Raw genomic sequence first — 14,624 nt, forward strand, 5'->3', positions numbered from 1 at the left:
CTCCCCAAACCCTGTCCGCAGCTTCAGGACCCGGTTTCAAAACGCAGAGCAGCTTCGGCTGCCGTTTATTGATACAGTTCAACTGAGAGTGCGGCACTTGGTGGCGGAGGGCGGGGGACTCGATCCTAGAGATGAGGGGGTAGCGTATACTGAGGAGTATTCGTGGGTCTGCGGGTCTGAAGGCGCGGCGGCATTCCAACGAGACGGGTCAGATCGCTCCGTTCACCGAGCTCAGAGCCACAGCTCGCTGGGCTAGGAAGACTTTATTCTTCGCTTCCTGAGGACAAAGGGGGCGGAAGTGAGGCACTGCTCCTCCACGCCCATGTCCTCCCCGTGCTCTCAGAGAGAACCACCATGGCTCACCGTCTCTATCTGGCGTTTGAGCTCAGAAATGAGGCGTCCGTAAGAGTTAGCCAGGGCTATTGTATACGTCATCAGGATGCTAAGGAAGACAGGAAGGAAAGTCACTCCGGAAAAAAAAAATGTGTATGTACATCTTCATCATATGGCTCCTCAGAAACCAGGATCGGGACCCTCAAAACCCTCTTGAGACTCCAAGGGCCACTCTTCCATTCTCTCTTCCCTCAGATCCAGGTTTTCACACCTCTGCCCTCCTCCCTCAGACCAAGGTTCTAGACTGTCTGCAGACCTCCTTTAGACCCAGTGTTCCAAACCCAGGCCTCTTTTCTTAGCCCCAGGAGTCCAGACCCCAGCCCAGATCTAGGTAGACCCCAGCTCCCTTCTGCCCCATAGGTACCCAGGCAGCAGCCCTCCTCTCTAATACTCAGATACCCAGCCCCCAGCTCCCCCCCTTTTTTTCAAACACTAAACCACACATATCCAAAATCTGACCGTAAAGTCTGGACCCACTTACCAAGAGAGGATCAGAAGGGGTACGGCAAAAGCCTGTGTGCCCAGGAAGTAGAGAAAGTTCTGGGTGGTCTGAGGGAGGCTTTCAATGGACTGGGGGATGTGGACCCAGATGGACCGCTTTCCTTGGAATGGGCCACACAGCTTAGAAGGTGGGATCCTGCGGGCAGAGACACTCTGGGCTCAACCAAGAAGGGCCAGAGGGAGGACCCCGTGGTGACGCAACGGGAAACGGGTGCCTCGTACTCACAGGAAGATGCTGTAAAGCACGGGGACAGCAGAGATCGCCAGACCCAAGAGAAGCACCAGAGGGAAGAAGAAATTTGCGGCGGAAGCCCGGAAGGTGCCAGAGGCCGGTGAGTAGATGGAGAAGAGCGTCATCTGGCGGGGAGAGGTCGGGAAATGGAGGTTTGAGACCCAACAGTCAGTCCTTTGTTTATCCTCTTTTCCCATCCGGACGTTTTGGCCTCCTCTGAGGCAGGACCAAGATGACCCGAGCCACCTGTTGCTCAGCCCTAGAGGGCAGACTATCTCAGATCCCTCCTTCTCTGGACCCAGGACTGACTTCCAGCGCTGTCCCCTTCCTCCTCCCTTTCTCCCTCCTCCCCTCCTCCTTCTCCCCCTCCTCCTCCCCTCCTCCTCCTCTCCTCTTCCTCCTCCTCCCTTCCTCCTCCTCCTTCTCCCCTCCTCCTCTCCTCCCCTCCTCCTCCCTTCCTCCTCCTCCTTCTCCCCTCCTCCTCCTCCCTTCCTCCTCCCCTCCTCCTCCTCTCCCCCTCCTCCTCCTCCCTTCCTCCTCCTTCTCCCCTCCTCCTCTCCTCCTCCTCCTCCCCTCCTCCTCATCTTCCTCCCCTCCTCCTCCTCCCCCTCCTCCTCCCCCTCTTCTTCCTTCTCCCCCCCTCCTCCCTTCCTCCTCCCCTTCTCCCTCCTCCCCTCCTCCTCCTCCTCCCCTCCCTCTTCCTCCTCCCCCTCCTCTCCCTCCTCCCCTCCTCCTCCTCCCCTCCTCCCCTTCTCCCTCCTCCCCTCCCCCTCTTCCTCTCCTCCTCCCCCTCCTCCTCCTCCCCTCTTCCCCTCCTCCTCCTCCCCTCCTCTTCCTCCTCTCCTCCTCCTCCCCCTCCTCCTCTCCTCCTCCCCCTCCCTGCCTCCCTCCCCCTCCCGTGACCCTGGCTCTCCCCCTTCCCTAGTCCAGGAGCACAGTCCCCAAACCCCTCAGCTCAGACTTGGGGATCGTCCCCAGCCTCACCTTCTTCAGACAGAAAAGAATCAGGAACTTGGCGGTGTTGATCAGAGGCAGTAAAGGGCAGAAAAAGCTGCCCACCCAGACCACCGTCTGAGCATAGATGAGCCCCAGCACCTCGTCAGGAACCTGGAACTCCAGGGTCCCTGCCAGACGACCCAACGCCCCGGGACAGAGGCCGCAGAGTATCCTGAAGGACAGGTGGGACCGTCATAGGCCTGCTTTATTTTATTTTTTATGTCTTCCCAACCATTTTGTAAAGGATTGTGAGGAGCTGGACTTTTAAGATCTCTGATTTGCCAGGCGTTGGTGGCGGACGCCTTTAATCCCAGCACTCGGGAGGCAGAGGCAGGCGAATCTCTGTGAGTTCGAGGCCAGCCTGGTCTACAGAGTGAGCTCCAGGACAGCCTCCAAAACAATACAGAGAAACCCTGTCTCGAAAAACCAAAAAAAAAAAAAAAAAGAAAAAGAAAAAGAAAAAGAAAGAAAGAAGAAAATTTATTTAGCTATGTTTGTGGGGTGGTGGAACAGGGAGTGGGTATGTGCATGTGAGTGTATGTGCCGTTGGAAACCAGAAAAGAGTGTCATCTCTTGCTGCTGGAGATACAGGTGTTTGTGAGTCACTTGATGAGGGTGGTAGGAATTGAACTCTTGTCCTCCGGAAGAAGAGTCCTGGAATTCTCTGTATATACCAGGCTGGCATTGAACTCATGGAGATGCACCTGCCTCTGCCTTGAAAGTGCTGGGAATAAAGGCGTGCGCCACCACTGAACTGTCTCTCTCATCCCCCTTTTTAGTCTTCTCAGGCACTGTCTGACTGTAGCTTAGGCTGGCCTGGAACTGGAGGTGATCCAGCCTCCCTGGCCTGGAACTAGTGATCCAGCCTCCCTGGGGCTCTGATTGCCAGTCTAACCCACCACTCCCAGTATCCTACCCACTTTCTAGATCAAGGCTTGACTTCCAGTTTGACTGGAAAATCAGACCAGGCTGATCTCGAACTCACAGAGATCCACCTGCCTCTGCCTCCCGAGTGCTGGGATTAAACGCGTGTGCCACCAACGCCCAGCAATAAATAAATCTTTAAAATAGACACATACAAGCTGGAGGTGATGGCGAATACCTTTAATCCCAGCACTCAGTTGGCAGAGGCAGGTGGATCTCTGTGAGTTCGAGGCCAGCCTGGTCTACAGAGTGAGTTCCAGGACAGCCTCCAAAGCTACAGAGAATCCTGTCTTGCTGGGGAACCAGCATAGGACCAAACCAGGCCCCCTGAACGTGGGCGTCAGTTGGAGGCCTGGGCAGTCTATGGGGCCTCTGGTAGTGGATCAGTATTTATCCCTAGTGCACAAATGGACTTTGGGAACCCATTCCCCATGGAGGGATACTCTCTCAGCCGAGATACACGAGGGAGGGCCTAGGCCCTGCCCCAAATGATGTGACAGATTTTGATGATCCCTCATGGAAGGCCTCACCCTCCCTGGGGAGTGGATGGGGAGGTGAGATGGGGGGTCAGTGGGGGGCATGGGAGGATGGGAGGGAGAGGAACTGGAATTGATATGTAAAATAAGATTATTTCTAATTTAAATAAAAATTTACAATAAATATAAACCCTGTATGGAAAAACCAAAAAAGACAGACACACAGACACACAGACACACAGACACACAGACACACACACACGCACACACGCACGCACGCACACGACAGGTCAGAAGAGGTGGCTCAGCAGTTAAAAGCATTTGCTGGCCAATCATGAGAACCAGAGTTAAGACCCCAGGACTCACTTAACAAGCCAGGCACTGGCATGCCTGTAATCCCAGCATTGAGAGGGCCAGAGATAGGAAACTCGCTGGGGCTTGCTGACTTCCTGCCTAGCTAAGAAAATGTGCGTCCCACGTTCAGGGAAAGAGAGACCCTGCCTCAAAGAAACAGGCAGAGAGCGATAGAGGAAGCCATGCAAAGCCCTCTTCTGATCACCCCACACACAAGCACGCCGCATATGCTCACACGAACACACATGCACACCAACAAATAAATTAAGACGGATGGAAATAATAAAGAGGGCTACAATATCTGGGTCACTGGCAAACTACCTCGCTTGTGTAAAGACCCCCGCCCAAAAGAAAAGAAAACAGGTAGAACAGGAGGGGGCGGCGGTCCCACGGGGGCGGGGCCAGCTCCTGTAGGGCAGGTCTACAAGGAGGGCAGGACACTTACTTCCTAGGAAACTGGACCAACAGTATGACCAGCAGGCTCATCAGCAGATCAAAGATCACAAGTTTGTACATCTCCTGACCCAAACGAGTCTCCCAGCACTGCAGAAGGAAGACATGGGTAGACCAGACCCTCCGGCACGGAGGCTCAAGCAGCCGAAGCCCCAAATTGCCAGCCAGCATCAGAAACCGCCCCCGTAAATGGCGTGCTTGGGTGGGTGGATGGGTGGGGGCTTCGGTGTTCATAAACACTCATGCTCAGCTCAGCTTCCTCCCAAGCCAAGGGAGGACCCACCCAGTTCCCACAGTCCCTGTCCTACCCCTAAGCCCAAGAATGCCACCTAGACACCGGCAGCACCGTCATCTCACCGGAAGTTCTCTGTAATTGTAGCCACAGGCCTTGCAGCCTTCTGCCTCCTTGTTTCCCCCGCACGTGATCTGATTCCACAGAGACAACAAGAGGAGCACCAGGGACGCCAGACGCAAAAACACCGTCCTGCAAGGCGAAGCAGACGGAGGCGCTCACACTGATGTCCTGCAGACGCTCACACTGATGTCCTGCAGACGGTGCTGGTCCCTCCTTCTGGGTGCAAGCTCACGGCCTCCCCGCCCACGCCCCTTTCCACAAAGGAAGGAATTGTGTTTCAGTGTCAGGATTTGAATCCAGAACTCCCTGGATCTCACATGCATGGGACTTGTGTGTCCTATACACACACACACACTATGTATATATGTATATATATGTATGTATGTGTATATATATGTATGTATATTTACATATGTATGTATATATAGTGTTCCTATACATTTGAGTGTGCACCACAAGCATGCTAGTGGACCAGAAGATGGAGTCTGATCCCCTGGACCTAGATATTCAGGCAGTTGGGTGCTAGGAACCAACTCCTTGTCCTCTCCAAGAGCAATAAGTGTTCTTAACCACTGAGCCATCTCTAGTTCCTTTGTCTTAAAGACAAAAACTCTGTGTGCAAAAACTCTGTATGTGTGTGTGTGTGCGCGCGCGCGCGTGCACGCACATGCGTGTGCGCAAGTCCATGCAATAGTGCTTGTGTGAGATCAGGGGGACAACTCTGTGCATTTGGCTCCTCCTTCCGCCTTTACATTCATTCTGGGGATGCACAGACATGCACAGCAAGCCCCTTTATCCTCCGAGCCACCTCACCGACCCAGACTTCTCTGTCTTTTTTTTTTTTTTTTTTGGTTTTTCGAGACAGGGTTTCTCTGTGGCTTTGGAGGCTGTCCTAGAACTCACTCTGTAGACCAGGCTGGTCTCGAACTCACAGAGATCTGCCTGCCTCTGCCTCCCGAGTGCTGGGATTAAAGGAGTGCGCCACCAACGCCTTATTTGTAGAACCAGAGAACCAGAGACCCTCTCTCTGCCTGTCCCTTTCTCCCTTCTCCCAGAGCTCCCAGCCCAGCCCATCCCAGGAGTCCAGAACCGAAGCAGCATCAAGACGATCTGGCGGCTGCGCGTGTAGCCCTCTAAGGAGGTGATGAAGTTGAACACGAGAGGCAGCACGAAGTTGAACACCGAGATGAAAATGGACGGAAGATAATCCACCAGAAGCTTCAGTATGGGGGTTTGCTGGACAACGGATGTCTCCTGAGAGGAGGTGCGGAACAAGGAAGCAAGCTGAGAAAGTCTGTCCGCCCTTAGTTTCTTTTCACCTCAAAGGACCCTAAAATCCCAGGCCCAACACCTCCCCGTCTCCAAGCCTCTTAAAAGCCCAGGGGTTGTAGACCTCAGTTCTGTCCCACAGGAAATGTGAGTTGCAGAACCAAGACACTCCTCCAACACCCTCTGCACCTGCAGCGTCACGGTGAACCCGGTGGCCCAGAAGATGCCGTAGAAGGCCGCCGCCAGGAGCGCGAGGATCAGCAGGTTGAGCACAGCCCTCAACGACCACACCTTGGCTCGCTGGCCCAGCGTCTGCTCCGCAGCACGACGCCTGACCATGGCTTCCTCCAGCTCCACCTGAGGCCAAGAGGAACGCCTGCCGCTGGGGATCCATCCCTCCAGGTCTGGCTCTGCTTCAGATGGAGCCGACACAGCCCTCTCCTTTCTTCCGTGCCCTCCAGGGATGTCCGTGGGACCACTTAGTTCTCGGGCCACTGACCCTCCGCAGCCCGGACTTGCACCCAAGGTTCACCCTCCCTAGTCTAACCGAGAACCCCGAGCCTCACCCCTTTGAGGCTCCGCCTCCTGTCCGAGGCCCTTGTCCAACCATGAATCGCAGGATCCACTCCTCTGAGCCTCCGAGCCACGCCCCTACTTCGCTTTGGACCAGCCATGGGATCCGCCTCCTCCCTAAGCGAATCCCTCCCTCCGCCCCCTAGTCCTTTCTATGCCAGGCATTTTTAGCGCGGCTTTCTTTGAACTCTCGTCTCTTAGCGATGCCCAGCTCCTCCTTATCTCAAGCGGGTCTTGTGTGGTCCACAGCTAGTTGTAGCCCCGCCTTCGCGAGCGCACCTGAAGGTCATGCAAAATGATGTGCTGGCGCAGCCGCACGTGCGCTGCCCCGCAGAGGCCAAAATTCCAAGCTGAGAACACCCGGTGGCTGTAGCTGGTCAGAACCTCGGACTCGGCCAACAGCGTCTCCTTCAACCCGGACACCGAACTGTGAGAAGAGACCACGAGAATAGGGAGTATGAAACGAACTCAAAGACCTGTAATCGGGTGCCATCAGCTGGAGTCAGAGAGATGCACTTGGAACCAAAGGCTAAGAGAGAACTGGGAAGCAGACATCCTTAAAGCGACAGAAGGACCTAGGAGAGACTGCTAGATCTCCCGAGAGAGGAAGAGATCCGAGAAGACAGAGGTAAGAGAAGAAAGAATTAAAAAAAAAAAAAAAAGACACTCTTAGCGCGACGAAGGCAAGCAGGCCCGGTGGAAGGAGGCTGAGTCAGGAGGATGCCTACAATCCAGGCTACGTAGCATGTTCAAGGGTTAGCCTGGCTGCACAGTGAGTTCCAGACCAGCCAGAGGTATGCAAGGTTACAGGGGAACTGTCTCAACCTGCCCACTAAGACAAGCGTTGGGGGAGGCGGCAAAGACTAGAGAGAATAAGAAGGAAGGATGAGAACAAAAAGAAGAGAAAAATGTAACTGGACAAACAGTCCGTGTCTACTTTCACTACCCCCTCCTTTCTCCCCTGAACAACTAGGGAGTGTTCCCACATGACCTCTGCATCTGTAGAGATTCCATTCTCAGTATTTGAACCTGCGGGGACATCATTTTTATGCAAATCAGAAGGAATTCCTGTTTTTTATTTATTTATTTATTTATTTATTTATTTTGGTTTTTCCAGACAGGGTTTCTCTGTGGCTTTGGAGGCTGTCCTGGAACTCGCTCTGTAGACCAGGCTGGCCTCGAACTCACAGAGATCCGCCTGCCTCTGCCTCCAGGAATTCCTGTTTTTAAAGAAAACTGCCACAAATCTTCTCCCAGCTTCCAAGAACTGAGCATCTTCCTGGCAAACCAGGAAGCGCTCTCTGTGTGTGTGTGTGTGTGTGTGTGTGTGTGTGTGTGTGTGTGTGTGTGTGTTTGTTTTGTTTTTTTGAGACAGGGTTTCTCTGTGGCTTTGGAGGCTGTCCTGGAACTAGCTCTTGTAGACCAGGATGGTCTCTAACTCACAGAGATCCGCCTGCCTTTGCCTCCTGAGTGCTGGGATTAGTGTCTGTGTGCTGTATGCATGGGTGTACAGGTGCACTAGGGAATGTGTGTGTGCATGAATATATGGGTGCACTTACACATGTATGTGTGTGTGTGCTTGGAGGCCAGAGGTGTATGCCAGGTGTCTGTCAGTCTGCATTTTGTGTTTTCAGATGGAGTCTCTCACTGAACCTGTTTAGGATACACTGGCTGGCCGGTGAGCTCCTGGGGTCCTCCTGAGTCTGCTGCCTTCCCCATCCCCCAGTGCCGGGGGTTGCAGATGTGTGTGGCTGGCACGCTCAGCTCTACTGTGGGTTTTGGGGTCTGAACCTCTGTCTTTGGGTTTCTGCTGCAAACACTTTATCCACCAAGCCATCTCCTCAGCCTTTGTATTTAGTTAGTTTGTTTTTTCAAGACAGGGTTTCTCTGTATAACCTTAGCCATCCAGGAACTCACTCTATAGACCAGGCTGGTCTTGAACCCACAGAGATCTGCCTGCCTCTGCCTCCCGAGTGCTGGGATTAAAGGTGTGAGCCACGACCGCCAGGATGTTTTGTTTGTTTTGGTGACAAGGTCTCACTATGAGGGTAAGGCTGGCCTCAAAATCACAATCCTATTTCCTTTACCTCCCCAGTGCAGGCCTGGGCTCCCCTACCCATTTACTCGTGTTTTATACTTGCTCACAATTATATTTGTCCTTAATTAAACAGTCTGTCTTATGACTTGTGTCTACCCTCAGAACTGCAAGCTGGAGCAATGCCTGTCAACTAGGAGACACTAATTTTTTTTTTAATAGCTTTCTTAGTTTGGGAGCATGATCCCACCCCTACCCCCTTTTAAAATATTTGGTTTCCCTCCTTGAAGATCTCTCAGTCTCATCAATCTCAGCATTAGGGATTTAGCTCAGTGGCAGAGCTCATGCCTAGCAAGTGTGAAGCCCTAAGCTCCGTCCCCTCCTGGGAAGGGATGAGGGAGATACATCCACACATGAATCTCCAGCGCCTACCCTTTTCAGGTACCCAAATAAATACCTGCCCAGGACTTCCTTTGTACATCTGAAAGTTACCTCAGAGCCTGAGGGTGTGGGAGCCATTCAGTGGTAGGGCACTTGCCTAGTATACATGAGGCCCCCAGATCCCATCCCCAGCCTCACGAACACATACACACACCCCACAGGCATGCTGGGAAGTCTGTAACCCTCAGTAGGCTAAGCAGGGGGATTCCCATGAGTTCAAGACCTGTCTAGGCTACATAACAAAATTTAAGGCAGCCTCAAGTACAGCATGACGCATTGCCAAAACAAAATACCCAAGTGGCGGTGGTGGTGGTCCATGCCTTTAATCCCAGCACTCTGGAAGCAGAGGCAGGTGGATCTCTGTGAGTTCAAGGCCCACCGGGTCTACAGAGTGAGTTCCAGGACAGCTAGGGCTACACAGAGAAACCCTGTCTCAAAAAAATAAAATAAAATAAAAAAATAGCATACCTGTACAGGAAGTGATACATAACTTCCATTTTCTGCCTCCCTCACAGGAATTCCTGGGTGCTCTCCCCTTCAATATACCCGGAGTCTCCATTTATATAAAGGGCAAAAACAGGACACAAGGTCTCACGTAGCCCAGGCTAGCCTCAACTGTGCAGTCAGGGATAACCTAGAGTTCCGGATCTTGCTCCCCAGTGCTGGGATTATGGACAGGCGCCATCCCTGAAGGCTTAGCATTCTAATTCATCTCTTTTTAGATGTATTTATTCAGTGTGGGTGTGTGTGTGTATGTGTGTGTGTGTGTGTTCGTGTGACGGCACTAGTGTGCCATGGTCCAACGTGTGTGGTAGTCACACAGAAATCTGTGGAAGTTCCTCTCTGTACCCTGCAGGTTCTGGGAATGGAAGACAGGTTGTCAAAAAGTATCCCCACCTTCGGCAAAACCCTGCCAGCTTGGTGTTCTATTCCTTGATATAACTGGGGATCTTGAGACGGAGCCTGGAGTTCAAGGTAACCTTCCTGCCTCATCGTCCCAAGCACTGGAATTAGTGTAATTATGCATCTTCAAGACGGGCCTTCATGGGCTGGAGAGATGGCTCAGCGGTTAAGAGCACTGCCTGCTTTTTCAAAGGCCATGAGTTCAATTCCCAGCAACCACATGGTGGCTCACAACTATCTGTGATGAGATCTGGTGCCCTCTCCTGGTCTGCAGGCAGAACACTGTATACATAATAAATAAATAAATCTTAAAAACAAAACAAAGGGGCTTGAGAGATGGCTCAGAGGTTAAGAGCACTGACTGCTCTTCCAGAGGTCCTGAGTTCAATTCCCAGCAACCACATGGTGGCTCACAACCATCTACAGTTCAATTTGGTGCCCTCTTCTGGTGTGTAGACAGAATACTGTATATGCAATAAATAAATAAATCTTTTTAAAAAAAACATAATAAATAAATAAATAAATCTTAAAAACAAAACAAAGGGGCTGGAGAGATGGCTCAGAGGTTAAGAGCACTGACTGCTCTTCCAGAGGTCCTGAGTTCAATTCCTAGCAACCACATGGTGGCTCACAACCATTTGTAATGAGATCTGGTGTCCTCTTCTGGCCTGCAGGGATACTCGCAGGCAGAACACTGTATATAAAATAAATTAGTAAATAAATAATTTAAAAAACCAAAAACCAAAAAGAACAGGCCTTCATGTGCTTAGGGTACCCTCACCTTAGGGTACCACTAGATAAGCTGCGGGTGGGGACTTCCCAATTTGTGCTCTCTTCTGTCTGTCTGTCTCTTTTAGAGAAAAAAAAAAGAACTCAATTTGTAGACCACACTGGCTTCAGAGGTCTCTCAGGCCTCTACCTCCCTAGTGCTGGAATTAAAGGAGCAGGACCACATGCGCAGGCAGACAGGATCTTTCTGGGTGGCCTTCAGCTTACTCTGTTGTAGCCCAGGCTGACCTAAGCGTCCTGCCTCAGTCTCCCAAGTGACGAGAGACTGCTGGCTTCAGGCTCCATACCTGAATTTGACATAGATTTCAACGCTGAAGAAACGGCCCCTGGGGGAGGAGGGGGCTTTTCTATGCCGCCTCCAGTGTCCCCTCCCCATCAGAGTCGGGATGTGGGTGTCACTAGCCTCCAGTGTCCCCTCCCCATCAGAGTCGGGATGTGGGTGTCACTAGCCTCCAGTGTCCCCTCCCCATCAGAGTCGGGATGTGGGTGTCACTAGCCTCCATCAGAGTCGGGATGTGGGTGTCACTAGCCTCCAGGGTCCCCTCCCCATCAGAGTCGGGATGTGGGCGTCACTAACCGGTGCAGGATGAACAGCAAGTAGATGAGGCCGATGACGAAGACGGAGCACAGGTAGGTGACGGCCAGGTCCGATCGGGGCGGGTAGAACCCATAGAACAGAGGGGACCATTCTAGGTAACCCTGGGGAGGGAGGGGGAGGCAGAGCACGGGCCGTTGTGGGGCCGGGTAGAGGCAAAGGGAGCTGGCCATTGAGGGAACCCGGGGCCACGGCACCTACCTCTCCAGAGAGCAAGTTGAAGAGCTGGGTCGGGAAGGAGACCAGGCCCTGGGTGTTGGGGGTGTAGGAACCACAGGGTGAGGAGATGTTAGGGCCAGGGGGACCCGGAGGAGGCCCTCCCGCCCAGGCGGGGATCAGCTTCATGCAGACTTCAATCACAGATGCCACCAGGTTGAGGAAGAGCAGGAACCGCAGCAGAGAGAAGTAGGACTCGGTGCCTGCTCCGAACTGGCCTGCAGGGGGCAGCAGAGACATCTCAGTCCAGTGCAAGACCGACTCCAGACCCCAGCCCTCCTCCCTCGACCCCAGGAGTCCAGGCCCCAGCCCTCATCCTTTAAAGCGGACCACACCCCCAATCTTCTTCAGCGTCCATGCCCAGGGCTGGATGGTTTGAAAGCCTTCTTTCATTTTCCCCTTGGTCCTGGACAGCTGCCGGCTCCAGTGGGCGGCCTTCGATTCAGAGCCAGAGGCCACCTGCTCCCTGGCCTGGGTCCTCCTGGGAAGAAAGGAGAGTCGGGAAACGAAGGGTTTGGAAACTGCAAACTGGGAACCACCCAAAGACACAAACACCTCGAACACGGTGAGGGTGGCGGTTGCGGTGCGCTGTATCCATGCAGCGGAATACTCTCCAGCAATTAAAAAGAAAACAAGTCTGCGTTGTGCATAGGAAACCAGGCACAAGATAGCGATAGAGCCACGTATGGTGGTGAACCCCGCCAGTAGTCGGGCTGAGGCAGGGGCATGAGAGTCCCAGGACAGGCTGGTCAGATTAGTGACATGCTTTTGAGAGAAAATGAAGGAGTCCGGTGTGGTACACCATTCATGCTTGTAGTCCCCTCAATAGGGAGAACACGGTAGAAAGACTAGTGTGAGAATTCGAGGCCAGCTTGAGATAAACAGTGATTTCAGGCCAGCCTGGGTTATAGAGTGAGACCATGTCTCAAGGAAACCAAACAAAAAAACCGGGCGGTGGCGGCGCCCTTTAATCCCAGCACTGGGGAGGCAGAGACAGGCGGATCTCTGTGAGACCAACCTGGTCTAGAGGGCGAGTTCCGCAACAGCCAAGGCTACACAGAAAAACCCTAACCCTGACCCTAGGTTGTCTTGAAAAACAACAACAACAAAAAGTCTTCCTGATTCTCTAACACAAAGTTCAGAACAAACCCAGGCAGACCTTACCCTGGCCAGTGGCGAGGCAATAAAGAAAATAACCGGTTGAAACCAGGAAGAGTTACTTGCTAGAAGGAGGCGTCAGAGGGGCTCACCTGTATTCCCGCCTTGCCTGCATAGGCCAGGGAAGTTCCCGGGGAGAGTGAGATTCCATTTGGGCAGTTTCCGCAAAGGCCTGAAGACTCCTTCCTCCATCCTCATCCTCATGTGCCCCCCAAGGGAGCACACCAGGGCCACGGTATCGGAGAGTAGCAGCACTTGGGAGGTCATTCAGCACAGAGGCCAGCGATGGGCCTGGCCGTGAAAACAGAAGGATTGGAAGACAGGCGGAGTCGAGGCTACCCATCCTTTCCCCTCAGACCCAGAATCCAGGCCCTAGGCCTGGACCCTCAGACCCAGAAGTAAAGGACTCAGCCCTCCTCCCTCAGACCTAGTCCTTTTCCCGAGGCTCAGGAGCCCAGGGCCCAGTCTCCTCCCTTAGATACAGGAGTCCAGACCCCAGCCCTCCTCCTCCCTCAGACTGAGGAGTCCAGACCCCTGCCCTCCTCCCTCAGACTGAGGAGTCCAGACCCCAGCCTCCTCCTCCCTCAGACTGAGGAGTCCAGACCCCTGCCCTCCTCCCTCAGATTGAGGAGTCCAGACCCCAGCCTCCTCCTCCCTCAGACTGAGGAGTCCAGACCCCTGCCCTCCTCCCTCAGACTGAGGAGTCCAGGCCCCTGCCCTCCTCCTCCTTCATCCTGAGGAGTCCAGACCCCTGCCTTCCTCCCTCAGACTGAGGAGTCCAGACCCCTGCCCTCCTCCCTCAGACTGAGGAGTCCAGACCCCAGCCTCCTCCTCCCTCAGACTGAGGAGTCCAGACCCCTGCCCTCCTCCCTCAGACTGAGGAGTCCAGGCCCCTGCCCTCCTCCCTCAGACTGAGGAGTCCAGGCCCCTGCCCTCCTCCTCCTTCATCCTGAGGAGTCCAGGCCCCTGCCCTCCTCCTCCTTCATCCTGAGGAGTCCAGGCCCCTGCCCTCCTCCTCCCTCAGACTGAGGAGTCCAGGCCCCAGTCGCCTCCCTCACACTCAGGGCACCAGCCAGGCCCCTGCCCTCCTCCCTCAGACGAAGAAGATCAGTCCCCAGCCTCCTCCCTCAGATTCAGGGATCCAGACCTCATCCCTAGTCCTCCTCCCTCAGACCTAGGAGCCCAGGCCTCAGTCCACCTCCCTCGGACCCGGGATTCTAGATTCAGGTTCTCTTCCCTCAGAACTACAGATCCCATCATTTCTCCCTCAAACCAGGGATTTCTCCCTCAAACCTAGCTCTTATCCCTCTGCTCCAGGGGTCCAGGCCCTGGCCGTTCCTCATACTGTTTCAAAACCTCAGGCTGACACACCCACAGTCCTAGACTCTCCCTCCTAAGGTCCCCAGGTGTGAGCCCCCCAAGTGTGAGTCCGAACTGCAACTTCCTGTCTCCTCACTGCGGAGTTTGGAACCCTGGCCCCTCCTGTACCTGATACTGGGAACCCAACGCCCGCCTCTCTCCTCCAACACTGTAACTAGGCCTCTTCCAGGTTCCTCTTCAGGGGTTCAGAGTTTCCGTCTCAGGAAACCCAGGAAATGAAATCCTGCTCTCGGGCTCAGGAACGCAGCTCCTACTTTCCTTGACCGACGGACCTGACTTCCCAGGAGTCATTCCTACCTGTTCTTGACTTCCGGGAGCTAGACCAGTCCCTGGGCTGGCCCCAGGCGTCCCTGGGACACTCGTCCATGTTTGTGGATGTGCTTTCTGCACCTGTGGTTTCCGTGTCTAGAGGCCCCCAGGGCGGGGACTGCCCTAGGTAAGGGAGGGGCCTGAGGTGGGGATGTACCTGCCCACTAGGTGGCCTGAGGTGACTTGGGTACACTTCCTGTAAGGCCAGGCCTCTGCTTTAAGTCGTCTCCTGGGAGTTGAAGTCCTCACCGCCTGAGCCTGCAGAACTTCGT

General features: G+C 53.9%; 1 protein-coding gene across 1 annotated transcript; it reads right to left on the reverse strand.

The window, feature by feature from the left end:
- Positions 1-34: 34 nt before the first annotated feature.
- Tmc4 (transmembrane channel like 4) lies at positions 35-14,483 on the reverse strand. The gene is made up of 15 exons (XM_005084185.4): positions 14,341-14,483; positions 12,756-12,954; positions 11,841-11,986; positions 11,491-11,723; positions 11,272-11,393; positions 6,806-6,953; positions 6,143-6,310; positions 5,775-5,938; positions 4,687-4,813; positions 4,322-4,419; positions 2,111-2,294; positions 1,121-1,251; positions 875-1,030; positions 364-442; positions 35-277 (listed from the first exon to the last, which is right to left on the reverse strand). The coding sequence occupies exons 1-15, from the start codon at positions 14,408-14,410 to the stop codon at positions 209-211; spliced, it is 2,094 nt and encodes a 697-aa protein (XP_005084242.1). The 5' UTR covers positions 14,411-14,483; the 3' UTR covers positions 35-208.
- Between the last annotated feature and the right edge of the window lie 141 nt (positions 14,484-14,624).

Source organism: Mesocricetus auratus, unplaced genomic scaffold (assembly GCF_017639785.1).
Source record: "Mesocricetus auratus isolate SY011 unplaced genomic scaffold, BCM_Maur_2.0 Super-Scaffold_100037, whole genome shotgun sequence".
Lineage (NCBI taxonomy): Eukaryota > Metazoa > Chordata > Mammalia > Rodentia > Cricetidae > Mesocricetus > Mesocricetus auratus.